Below are 13418 nucleotides of genomic sequence, written 5' to 3'. Positions count from 1 at the left end.
GGGTGGGGGTACAAGTCAGTACAGTACAGGACTAGCGGCAAAGTTGCTTAATCAGCTGCTGAGCTCCCTGCACAAAGAGGCCCCCCAGGCTGGGACCATCTAACCCACTGTTGCTCAGTGGCCATTTCCTTTCAACTTACCATCTTCCGGCTCCTGCCCCAGCACTCTCTTGAAAGGCACTTTCTAGATTCCTTCCTTTTGCCAAACTGTGTGGTCTTTCCATTGCCAGTATCCTAAGGTTACCAGATTTAAAAATAAAAATAGAGTGCCCATTTAAATATGATTTCAGATAAATAATAAATGATTTAAAAATGTAAGTAATAGGTACGCCATATTTTTAAAGTGCAGTAGCGTGATCAGAGCTCACTGCAGTCTCAAACTCCTGAGCTCAAGCGATCCTCCCACCTCAGCCTTTCAAGTATCTAGGACTACAGGGGCACGCCACCATGCCCAGCTAATGAAGAAATGCATTTTTTGTGTGTGTGTGTGGAAATGAGATCTTGCTATATTGCCAGGCTGGTGTTGAATTATTGGTCTCAAGTAACCCTCCTGCCTCGGCCTCCGAAAGTGCTGGGACTCCCGGTGTTTGCCACCACGCCTGGCCCTTAGTGTGTCATGCTAATAATATTTAAATTTATACATAAAATATATGTTGTTTATCAGAAATTCAAATTTAGTTTCAGGCTCTGAATTTTGTCTGGCGACCCTACTTCATTCTCTTTGTGCTCCCCGTGGTGCATGACCCCTTCACCTCCGACCCTCCGTGAAACGCTCTTCCTTCGGGTTGTATCACATGCATCACGTGCTTTTTCTTTTCTGCTCTTCTGCCTGCTTTGGTGACTTCCAGCCAGCCTGGGGATCATTAGAGTGCATCCCTCCGCCTCTGCTTGATCTTGGTAAGCTTTCTCCTAGTCGGGGCCATCTATTTCTATCACTTAAATCAGTGGTTCTCAAAGTGTGATCCTGGAGTTGCGGCAGCAGCACCACCTGCAAACTACACAGAAATGCAAATTCTCAGACTTACAGAATCGGAACTTCTGGAGTGGGCCCAAAAATCCGTGTTTTAAGAAGCCCTCTAGGGTTTCTGATGCAAGCGAAAGTTTTTGAGGCACTGGATAAAATGATCATTTCCATGCTGTTGCCTCCCAAATCTTTATGGCGAGCCCTGACTTCATACCCAAACTTCTCTCTAGAATTTCAAGGTGGAGTATTTTGGGGAATGTTAATATATGAGAGGAAAAAAAAAAAGCTGTATGGCCAAAAAGAGTTTATATAGTATTGCAACATGTCTTAAAAGTATTTAAGTGGTCAGGTGTGGTGGCTCACGCCTATAATCCCAACATTTTGGGAGGCCAAGGAGGGCAGATTGCTTGAGCTTAGGAGCTTAAGAACAGTCTGAGCAACATGGCGAAACCTCGTCTCTACAAAAAAATAAAAAAATTATCTGTGTGTGGTGGTGTGCACCTGTAGTCCCAGCTACTCAGGAGGCTGAGGTGAGAGGATCACCTGAGTCCGGGAAGCTGAGGCTGCAGTGAGCCGTGATTGTGCCACTGCACTCCAGCATGGGTGACAGTGAGACCCTATATCAAAAAAAAAAAAAAAAAAAAAAAAAGAGTATTAGACCATCAGGACCTATTTGCAGGACCCTGTGGAAAATGCAACAACAGAACTTTTCCAGCTGGATGGCTTCTTTGGAACCACAAAGTAGTCCGCCTTATCCGTAGTTTCGCTTTCTGAGGTTTCAGTTACCTGTGGTCAACCATGGTCCAAAACTATTAAATGGAAAATTCCAGAATTAAACAGTTGTTAGGTTTTCAGTCGAGCATGCCCTGAGTAGTGTGATGAAATCTTATGCCATCCCTCTCTGTTCCACCTGGGACATAAACCAGCATCACCTGGAATTCAATAGAAATACAGATTCTTGGGCCCCACCCCAGACCTACTAACTCCAAAACCCTCTGGGGGAAGCCCAGCAATCTGTGTCTTAACACGTCCTCCAGGTGATTCTGATGCAGGCTGAAGTTTGAGAACCACTGACCCAGAGAATTAGTGTGGGGAATAAAAAGCCTTTTAACCCTTAGTACACAGGTGTGCACTATTTAAAAAGTGTGTAGTGTTTTCCTAAGGCGGCCGGTCGAGTCGGCCTCTCTCCCCTCCTCTGTAGTGTACACCAGAGAGGGACAGGTTGAGTGATCGCCACAGAGCTTTACTGTGGAGCCTGTGCCCTGTGCGCTCAGAAGAGGAAACGCTGAATTCGAAGGCTCCTCATAGAAGACTAGGGGCTCTGTAATAGTTAGGGTTTGGAATCCTTAGAAATTGGGCTCATAATTAAATATTGCATCCCATCTATGTTTAAGTAATGCCACTTTTAAAACACTAAACCTAAGCTGGGCGTGGTGGCTTGTGCCTATAATCCCAGTACCCTGGGAGGCTGAGGTGGGAGGATCGATTGAGGTCAGGAGTTGGAGACCAGCCTGGGCAACATAGTAAAACCCTATCTCTTAAAAAAAAATTTTTTTTTTTTTTTTTTTAGGTGTGGTGATGTGTGCCTATAGTCCTAGCTACTTGAGAGGCTGAGGTGGGAGGATTGCTTGAGCCCAGCAAGTTGAGGCTAAAGTGAGCTATGATAAAGCTACTGCACTCCAGCCTGGGTGACAGAGGAAGACCCTGTCTCTAAAACAAAACACACTAGACCTGTGCAACCACTGAAATTTGCTTCCATATACTGGCAAATGTCATTATGACATGAGTAGAAAGGGTCAGGAGAGGGCGTGTTTGAATTTTCAACACCATTAGCACGTTGCCTGTATCTCTTTGAGAGCCTGGCACAGGGAACTCTTGGATCCCAGCGGATGTTGTGCAATAGCTTCCTTCAGAAGTGTAAATGTCTCACATAAAAAAGAGGAGGAACATCCAGACAGATAGTGCAAACCTGATGTTCTGCACTTCCATCTGATCTAAATGGTGAATCCGTGTTAATCTAGATGACACAATACACGTTTCAAACAGAGAATGCCATTAGAAAGTTGATTGATTTTTACATCATCACATGGACTAGTTTTTCTAGTGTATTGTATTATACACGTCTGGCACTTAGTTGCTTGGTAAATATTTGCCATGGGAATGAATGAAATACAAACCTTCTTCCAAGGTTGGCAGCTCACCTAACAAAAGTGGTTCCGCCTGCAGAAGGGAGAAGGGGCTCAAAGAGAAATGGCTGGAATGCCAGCACGGGTCTCTGCTGGGGTGGAGGGAGTGGCTGGCCCATAGCCTCCATGATTACCACCCTGGGTCGGGTGGGTAGGGAGCCCTGGACTGGAAACCAGAGCTCAGTGATTCTCCTGCTCCAGTGATTCACTGAATTTGGCCTCCCTTTTCATAGCCAGTTGTCGGTGTAAGAACAGAGAAAAACTTTAGATCTTAGAACAACTTTTTAAACATTTTCCACCATGACCCACAGTTAGAATATATTTTATTTTGTGAACCGGGAAAGACACCAACCAAAACATAATTGAAACAAACACAACAGTTACCTTAGTACATGTGATACACAATGGACTGTGTTGTTGTCCACACTGTTCCGTTGAAGAAAAATGTGATACACTTACTGATTTCACAGTCCACTAGTAGGCTGAGACCACACAAGAATCCTGAAGGAAGGGATGGCCTTCAGGCCCTCCATCTCAGGTACCATCCGGGAAGGGAAGGGTAATCCTCCCTATGCCCACACCTGGAAACATGCTTAAGTCCCAGGAAAGTGTCATGTAAATCCTTGTTTTCTAGATTCTGAACAAGAAAGCTCAAAAGAGAGGTCTTTGCTTCTACATTTAGAATATTATACATGAGCCAGGTGTGGTGGCTCATGCCTGTAATCCCAGCACTTTGGGAAGCTGAGGCAGGAGGACTGCTTGAGGTCAGGAGTTTGAGACCAGCCTGGGCAATACAGCAAGACCCCAACTTTACAAAAAACTAAAAAATTAGCCAGGCATGGTGGTGCGTGCCTGTAGTCCTGCCTACTGGGGAGGCTGAGGTGGGAGGATATTTTGAACCCAGGAATTTAAGGTTACAGTGAGCTATGATTGTGCCACTGCATTCCAGCCTGGGCAACAGGGCGAGATCCTGTCTCAAAAAAATAAAATAAAATATTATATACATCTCAATAAGGTTCTTTGCTGCAACCTTCCCTAGGGAGGTGGCCACTCCTGACTGCTCCAGAGAGGAGCTCCCAAGAGCAGAAGGACTGTGGCAGCTGCTGTACTTAGTGCTACCAAGCAGAGAGTTATGACAGCTCCAGGCTGGCACCTCCACTGTCAGAACCCCTACATCAGTGCTCCCCAAAGTATTTCTCACTCCGTGAGATTTTACTAAGTGTTCTTGGGGAGGGAAGATGGGGAGTTGGTTCTGTGATAAAATAAGTCAAGGAAATGTTGGTTGAGACAACTTCTCAGAGCCTCTGACATGCTATGTTGTGTTATGTGTGTGAAATGTTTAGGGTGTGGTGGGGGTATTTTCCTGCCATATTTAACCCCAGAACCATTTTTTCCAATAATCCCTGGAAATCTGCAGAACACAGTTTAGGGAATGCTTCTTGAAGTGACTGCAATCTGCTTCTTCCACTAGCTAGGAGAAAAAGCAAACGAGAGACTTCATTCCTTTACCAATTGTGGACCGGGCTGGGGACTGAGCTACGGCTTTGGCTAAGAAAATGAGAAAGCAACAGAACTTTGAGTGCATGTCGGGCAGATCCTTGTTATTTATGTATTCATCTTTTGTAGTTTTAACTATTCAAAAGAGACTATGGTGGCCTGTGGCGGAAAGTAATTTAGACATTTACCGAAGTCACCCAAACTGTGGGCTGTGAAGCAGAGACATCAAGTCAGTGAATCAACGGAGCTGCCTCTCCAGCCTCCAAGTCTCAATGTGACTTTATGTCTATCTGTCATTATAACTCTGAAGTTATAGCATTTGTCACTTTTCTGGTATTTGTAGATGTGAAGATTCATGAAGGTCTCAGGACAAATTCCTCATACAAATCAAGATCCTATTGTAATTTAGGTTTGAATTTATCAATCTGAAAGCCCCAAAAAAGGTCCCATGTAGAACTGTGAAAGCTGTACCCTGCCCACATCTTGGGGGTGCCATTCATACAGAAGGTGGCATGAGTGAAGCCCTTTGGAGCTGAGTGACAGCAGTAACCCTCTAAAAATATTTGTGTTTTAAACTGTAAAAAACAAAACAAAGTTACAGAGTTGTTGATCAGAATGTCCAGTGAGTTCTCTTTCACTCTTGACTAAATCCATTGGCTGGCGTTTTTCAGTAAGGACAGCATCTTGGCTTGGGAGTAGGTGAGCAACTTAAACGCTGGATTCAGACTCCGGCTCACCAGCTCCTGTTTGGGCCATCCAAGACTCACTTCCAAAACAGGAATGTTGACGACAGCACTCACCCCACCAAGCTGAGGTGAGATAAAGCATATTAAATAGCTCTTTACAAATGTCATTTGTAGTCACTGGAGAAAGCCATGTCCTGCTGAGCTCTCTACTCTCAAATGTTGATGCCCAAAGTTTGCCACCCCATGGCCAGTGGCACTGGGAAGGTCCCATGGGCAGTGTCAAGGAGAAGTGGGTTGCAACACGATTGCTTAATACTTCTGAAAGAGGCTATTATTGTGCCTAAACTTTATGATTTGCTGTGATTTGGAGAGAGGTGGGACCCCTGAACACTGGAGTCTACCCAGAATTCCTTTTACTTCTAAAAGTTTTTGCAGCCATACATAGGTATTAAATCATTTCTTGGATCAAAACTGTCATTATCCTGGTTCCTTGTAGATGCACTGTTATATTTACATCCAAAACATAAAAGTAAAATACACTCATGATCTGAGAGGTGGCAGTTTTGGGGCAGCATCTCTGTGTATCACTTAACTGTAAAATGAACAATCATCTTTCCGAAGAGTAGGAGAATGAGGACTTCATGAAACCGTCACACAAGAGCACACTTTGAGATGTGGGATTTCATGATGGTAAAATCGACATCCCTTAGGAGGTACGTGGGAAGGAAACTAGAAAGGTTGGCACAGTTACATTTCATACCTTGGTTAAATAAATCATGCGGTCTATTTCTTAACCAACTGGCACAACTGCAACCCTCTTTCCATTCTTCTTAACAGGATCTGTTCCTCACTTTGTCTTTATTTCTCTACACACCTGTTTTCCCCGAAGTCTTAGAACTGCGAGAGGAGCCTGGCTTGGCCGTGCTGGTTACTCCGTCCTTCACGTTAGCGCTTGTCTCGGTGTAGCCCACCGTGTCTCCTCCAGTGTCCCCTGCAACTTCCCCCGCAGTGTCCCTGCTTCTGCGGAAGCCTCTCGGCCTGCACTTCCTTGCGAGCAGCAGTTTACAAGCCGCCGCTCTGTACTTCTTTGAAATGAGGTTGTAGAGGATTGGGTTGATAGATGCGCTCAGATAGAAAAGTTGCAGAGCGACGATGTTAAAGTACTGAGAGAAGTACATCATCCGCGAATCTTCCGTGTTTATGTAAATGATTCTGCCAACGTGGAAAGGCAACCAGCAAACTATAAATGCCAGAACCACCACCACTGCAACATAAGACACAGCACCGGGATTAACAAAAGCATTGGGAAGCAAATAAACCCCCCACCCCCAAAAGGAACCATCTGCAATAACAAGTAACAGCAAAATAAATTAGAGAAAACTTCTACCTAGCCAGATCCTCACCCCAGAAAAAATGACCAGGCTGCAGGCTGCATGGATATTTGCTTTAAAACTGCATAGTAGGCTCCTATATGTGTTATCAAGGCTGGACATAAACCAGAAGGAGCAATTTCTCTGAACAAGCCGCCTTGGCAGACTTCCTTCCACAAACCCACTTCGGAGACAAGTTTTCTGTTCTCTGTTGAAAATAATTCTACAACAGGTCTGCACAGTCTTTACTTTTTGATACGAGCAAGGTTTACTTTAGCCTTCAGCATCCCTTAACATTAAATAAAAAATTTTAGCTTTATGAAATCTCCCTCGTCTTCTCAAGAGCACTGTGAGCACTCCTCATCTGTGGCATCTAACAGGTGGTTGGATTAAGAATTACCAACTCTCCTTTGTGGTCTCAGAGGCTCTGGAAAAGCACTGCTGGTTACTGAATCGGATCCGGGGATCCCACCCTCAAAGCGCCCTGGGGTCCCCCAGAGCTCCTGGGGGACAGGACATGGTTTTCTCGGGGGACGGTAAGTACGGGCGGGTGGAGGCTGGAATTGAAATAGGAAAGGGAGCTGGAAGCGGCGCCCAGAGCTGGGCGAGCAGGGGAAGGAGACCCAGCGTTTGCGCGGCCCCCGGCGGGGCGGACTGCAGGCAGGCGTCTTTGGAACCACGGTGGCTTCACTTACGCAGGACGCGGACGGTCTGCCGGTGGCTTTTCTCCCGCCCCGAGGCGGCCGGGCCTCGCAGCGGCCGCTGGTTGCTCCACAGCTCCCGCCCGATGAGCCCGTAGAGGATGCTGAGGCACAGAAAGGGCAGGAAGAAGTAGGCGGTGGTGACCCACAGCATGACACGCAGCGCGCCCAGCTGTGCCGGGCTCGGCCGGCATTCGCGGCTGAACAGCGCCGCGGCCTCCGCGGTCTCGGGCCCCGACGGCGGGGACGGTGGTGGCGCCCGCGAGAGCCAGAGGGGCGGCGACGAGGCGAGAGGCGAGGAGGCGAGCTGCGCGGTGCCATTGAGGCCCGGGACCACGGAGATGCCGGGGTCCTGCTCGACGCCCACCAGGAACAAGAAGGGCCCGGCAGAGAGCAGCGCCACGGCCCAGAGCACAGCGATGAGCGCCCGGACGCGGCGCCGGGTGACCAGAACGCGGGCGCGGAGCGGGCGGCAGATGGCCAGGTAGCGCTCGACGCTGAGCGCCGTCATGTGCAGCAGCGTGGCGTAGGTGCAGCCCTCGCCCACGAAGAGGGACAGGCGGCAGAGCAGCGGCCCGAACACCCAGGGCCGCGAGCGCCAGAGGCGGTACAGGTCGAAGGGCAGCCCGAGCAGGATGAGTAGGTCGGACACGGCCATGCTGCCCAGGTACAAGTTGGTGGTGGTCCGCATGTCCCGGTAGCGCCCGATCAGCAGCACCGTCACCACGTTGCCGCTCACCCCGACGGCGAACAGACCCAGGCACACGGCGGTCACCGGCACCAGCGCCCCCAGGGGAAAGGGCGAGCAGCGGCGCTCGTCGCAAGGCGGCAGCGCGGCCCACGGCGGCTCCCGCGCGCCCTCGGGGCCGTCGCTGCCGTTCCAGGGGCTACCCATGGGTGCTCTGTGCGGCCGCCGCGTCCCGGGTCGGACTGGGAGCCTGGCGCGTGGTCCCTCTCGGTGAGCGCCTCCTTTCCCAGCACGCTCACTGCGGGCGCGGCCGGTCAGACGGCGGAGCGCTGCGCTGCGCTGCGCTGCGGGGCGCGGAAAGCGGCTCTGCGGGGTGGGCTCCGAGGCGCTCCCGAGCTGGCTGCGCGCAGTCTCCGCCCACGGCCGCTGCCCGCCCCGGCCAGGCCCTGCTCCCGCTCCCTCTGCCGGGCCCATGCAGTTCCAGGGCGCTTCCGTCTCCACCAACTGGTGGAATACACGGCGCCCTTAGCGCACGAGCCCTACCCGGTCCAGTGAGCGATGTCTGCACCCCAGAGAGCTTTGGTTACAGGACCCAGCACTGTACGGGCGCTTTTGTCAGTCTGGTACACAGGGCACCTTCGAAGGTGTCTGGTCTGGTGGCTAGTAGCTGCCGCTTGATGGTGGAGGAAGACTCACGGTAATCCTCAGGAAGCCATAATGCTAAACAATGGGAGGGGAGTCTAGACCAGAATCTAGAGCCTCTCCTGTCTAATCTTGACTCTATAACCGAGTAACTGCGTTATCTTGGGCTAGTCCTGGGCTCGCCCAGCGCAGTTCTCCTCTTCTGTAAATTCGCGAGTGGTGGAGGGAGCTGACAATAAAATTGATCAAATAATCTCTGTTCTTTCTTCCTTCCTTCCTTCCTTTCTCTCTTTCTTTCTTTCTTTCTTTCTTTCTTTCTTTCTTTCTTTCTTTCTTTCTTTCTTTCCTTCCTTCCTTCCTTCCTTCCTTCCTTCCTTCCTTCCTTCCTTCCTTCCTTCCTTCCTTTCTTTCTTTCTCTCTTTCTTTCTTTCTTTCCTTCTTTCTTTCCTTCCTTCTTTCTTTTCTTCTTGAGACAGGGTCTCACTGTCGTCCAGGCTGGAGTGTAAGTGGCGCGATCACAGCTCACTGCAGCCTCGACCTCCCAGGCTCAAGCAGTCCTCCCACCTCAGCCTCCTGAGTAGCTGGGAGCACAGGAGCGCCCACGCCTCGGCTAAATTTTGTGTTTTTTGTGTAGTCAGGGTTTCGCCATGTTGGCCAGCCTGGTCTCCTGACCCCAGGTGGTCCACCCGCCTCGACCTCCCAAAGTGCTGGGATTACAGGCGTGAGCCACCGCGCCCGGCCGTGACCAGATAATTTCAAGGATCCATGAGCATGTTCACTTATTATAAAGAACAAGACAAATATTTACGTGGACACTAGAGTACTTTCACATGTGATATGTCGTTCTTATGTACAACATGTTTTATAAACTTAAAAAACTAGAGGATTTGTCAACACCGGAAAGAACGAAAATTGGGGAAAGGGGCTAAAACGGATGTAAGCGTCTGTTCAGTGTGGTCTTAATGACAATAGCTAACACTTCCTGAGAATTTAGATGGATCTGGCCCTGTGCTCTCCATTTAATCCTCATGGCCTGGGGCGCTCCTTTCGCCCGTGAACAAAGCGGGTTTTGCTTGAGATCAAGCAGGCAGTAAGAGGCGGGACTGGGATATGGGCTCTGGTCGGCCTAATCCCAGAGCTTGCAAGCCTGACGTCCCACTCACTGCCCAGCTCCACCCCCTCAGCACCCCCTCAGTGGCTTAAATCCTCAACCTCTTATCTCGAGCCTCGATTCTGGACCTGACACCTGGCTTTGCCTAGGACAAGCTTCTCCTGCAGTTCTCTCTCACATGCAGACTGTGAGCTTGGAGGACGGACACCTGTCGCCTCCCTCATCGCTGCTGTTTCCAGCGGTCCTAAAACCGCCCTCCCCAGCGCTTTCCCCCGTGGTCACCCGCAGTCCCTGAGGACCAGGTGCCTGCGCTGTCTTTCAAGCACTGCATCTGCGGCCGTTCACACCCATGGCGAGTCTTGGAATGCCTTGGCCTCTAGTTTATTGACCTCCTTTCCACCTATGACCTTGCTCTCCACCCGATCTCAGCCGCGCCTGTCGACGGACCTTACACCTCAGGGTTGCCAGGGCCTGCCAGCCTTCCTCCACCTCCACTTCGGTCAGCCCTCTTTCTGACCTCCGCCCGCTCTCTTTTTAGCTCCCCCTAGCACCTCAGTTCCGGTAATCCTTCAACCCACTGCGACCTCCATCGGTGGCTCCTCCTTCCTTTTCCCGGTCCCTTGCCTGCCCCATGTCTTCACTTTCTTCCTTTACCCAACGTAAATTCCACGGGCAGTCGCCGTCACTCCCACACAGACGCCCTCGACTCCCTTGCTCTTTTCTCCATTGTCAGCCTCGTCCATCCCCCAGGAGCACCACAACCCTGGTGAAGCCGAATTCCCTGCCTACTCCTTGCCTGCTCTCACATGGCCTTGTTTCACTTGAAAGCACAACCTCTAGCGGGGTGCTTGGTTCCCCCGGCCTTCCCAACTCTCGCCTGACCTCATTCACTCTCCCATCACCAGGCTACTGGTTTCTACCCCCTCCTCTCTCCTTAGACCCAACACCCCCCACCCCCTCCTTTGGGAGGTTTCCTTGCACCCTGTTTCTCTGAAGATAACTACCACACCCCCACCTCTGCTCATGCTCCCCGGGACAGTTGGTGGTACTTGCAGCTGAAGTCAGCTCTGCCCCTTAAGCGCTCCTTTCTCCTCCTCCAGACATCACTGCGTCAATTCTCTTTCTCTCTCTCGTCATCGGTTTTTCTCTTCTGGATCATTTTCATGCAAAACTCCTCAAAATAGTTGCTGTACTCACGGTTTCCACTTTTTCTTCCTCCCTGTCTCCTCCCCCTAGTCAGAGAAAATGTAATTTCTTCATTTATAGTTGATTTGATTTTCCCCTGTGCTCTCATCAAGAGAAATGAATGCTCTAGCCTGGGTAAGGCATGGTCCAGGTGGATCAGTTAAGCAGCCCCTCTGGGCAGTGTTCCGTTCTCCCAGACATCATGCCTTTCCTCAAGGTGGCCCAGGTGTACGGGGAGAGGGGTCAGTGGCTTAAAGCTAGAGGGAGACGTCCTTATGAAGCTTCACGCCAGCTCCTGGGGTGTCAGGGGCTGGAGTTTGCTAGACTCCAGTTCCATGTCCCCTTCCTGCCTGGTCACCAGTGGCTCTGCTAGACTTGGGCTCAGGGGCCTGTGGCTAGTGAAGAGGTGGCTTCTTTGTTGGACTCAGATGATGCTTCCAGGAGCACTTGACATCTTCCCCATGTCTCTCATGGGCTGTGAATCCCTGAGTCTCTTTGGTTTTTCCCATTTGCTCCTTGGCCTGACGGACTACCCCAGCCTCTGCTGAAGGCTCCCTTGTTCCCTTCCCCACCCACCATGGTGGTGCTGAGGCAGGCTCACTGCGTCTGCAGTCAGCATCCTGGCTGTTGTGAATTGCTCACCTCCATTCAGGCACTCCCTCTCTCTATTGCATTTTCTCCATATTGCTTATTATCAACTGACATACTATTTAATTTACCTAGCTATTTGTTTATTATCTATCTCTATCTCCCAACATTATGTGCACCAGAAGGCAGGGCTTTAATCTACTGTGTTCACTGCTGTTTCCTTAGTGCCTGGCACAAAGTGAGAATTTAATAAATATTTGTTAACTTGGAGAATGAATGAGCTTCTGCAGAACCAGGTACCATTGTTTTCTTTACAGTTCCTAGCCGTTAAAACATTGCTCTGATTGTAGTGGGTGCTCAGTAAGTAGTCACTGATACTTCAGCTTAAGACAGAATACTGATATGGAGAGGTGGAGACCCAGCGGGCTTTTTTGATAACATTGCTACGCTGAGGTTCAAACATAACTTGGCCCTTAGGACATATCTGAGCTCTTATAATGAGTTGGCATTCAATGTTTTAGGAAGGAATGGGACCAGATCTGTTTTCTACTTTGTGTTTCTGTAGACATTCACCAGCTTCCTGACTTCATAGTTCATCTAGCGAGAGGAAGAGGAAGTTCTCAGTAGATCGGGAGCATGGGCATCTCTCTTCTTTACTCTTTGAGTACCTCTCCACCTGTAACTCATGTGGGGCAAGGGTGGGCCTAGGTTTGGCTCAGCTATGGCCTGCGTCCCCAGAGGCAAGAGGTTGGTGTTATCAATAGGCTCTTGGCCCCGGGCTGGAGGCCTCACGGGTTGGCTTTTGATGAATATAAAGGGATGGTCTGGATGAATATAAAGCTAATGCTTGCTGTGTGCAAGGCACTGTTCCAAGTACTTTCATATCTGAATACATTTAATCCTCCACAGCAGTCCAAGGCAGCAGGTTCTTTTAGTATCTCTATGTTAGAGATGAGAAGAGCAAAGCACAGAGAAGTGACCCCAGGTCACTGGGACAGCCAGTAAGGGTGGTGCTGTCCACTTCCAGAGTCCATGGGCATAACCACTGTGCTGGGTGGCCTCTTGCTATACAGACCATAGCACCACCAGCTGCAGAGAATGCTGTTATGATCTGGATTCTGCTAGGAAAGTGTCTTCCAGTTTGTATCTCAGAAACCAGATTTTATGGGCAAATTGAAGAATCTGGAAAGTTGTGAGGAGCATTAAAATAGATCCATAACTTGTGTAATAGTTTACTTATGGAAAATTGTAAACACTCCACAGGCTTTACACTCTTTTCCCCACATAAGAGCAAGGCATGAAGTTTGTAGAGATGGGAGTCTCCCTAGATTGCCCAGGCTGCTCTTGAACTCCTGGGCTCAAGTGATCCACCCTCCTCTGCCTCCCAAAGTGCTGGGAATACAGGTTTGAGCCACTGAGCCTGGCCATTTCATAATGTTTTGAACCAACCTTTTACAATTGGGAAATTTCATGTAAAGTTCCGGATTGTCAGCGTGATATCTTGGGCCTAGGCAGACCAAATTCTTTGATAGCTCCCAAGGACATCCATAAAATATTGTTGTAAACCAGGCACATGCCGCAGGCTGAGAGGAGTGGTAACATCCAGGGAGGTGTGGGAGTTTGAGAAGGAAGCATTGTCTTGCAAAACTGGAAGCTGTGGCAGCTCTGAGCTCATGTTCCCCAAAGGCTGCCACCTGCAGCCTGTAGGCTGGTGCCACTCTGCAGGCACCCCACAGCTGTCACCACACACAAGGCATCTGTGGCTTCACACTCAGCCCCTTCCTCATTCACATGACCCACT

The 13418-nt window shown here is 49.7% G+C and overlaps 1 protein-coding gene across 1 annotated transcript; it reads right to left on the bottom strand.

The window, feature by feature from the left end:
* Positions 1-3461: 3461 nt before the first annotated feature.
* MLNR (motilin receptor) lies at positions 3462-8298 on the bottom strand. Its single transcript, XM_002824271.3, has 2 exons — positions 7398-8298; positions 3462-6596 (listed from the first exon to the last, which is right to left on the bottom strand). Exons 1-2 carry the CDS (start codon positions 8296-8298, stop codon positions 6199-6201), a joined length of 1299 nt encoding a protein of 432 aa, XP_002824317.3. The 3' UTR covers positions 3462-6198.
* Positions 8299-13418: the final 5120 nt, after the last annotated feature.

The sequence above is a fragment of the Pongo abelii genome, chromosome 14 (assembly GCF_028885655.2).
Source record: "Pongo abelii isolate AG06213 chromosome 14, NHGRI_mPonAbe1-v2.0_pri, whole genome shotgun sequence".
Classification (NCBI taxonomy): domain Eukaryota; kingdom Metazoa; phylum Chordata; class Mammalia; order Primates; family Hominidae; genus Pongo; species Pongo abelii.
The sequence above is the reverse complement of the archived record's forward strand: the minus strand, read 5'-3'. Positions and strand labels throughout refer to the sequence as shown.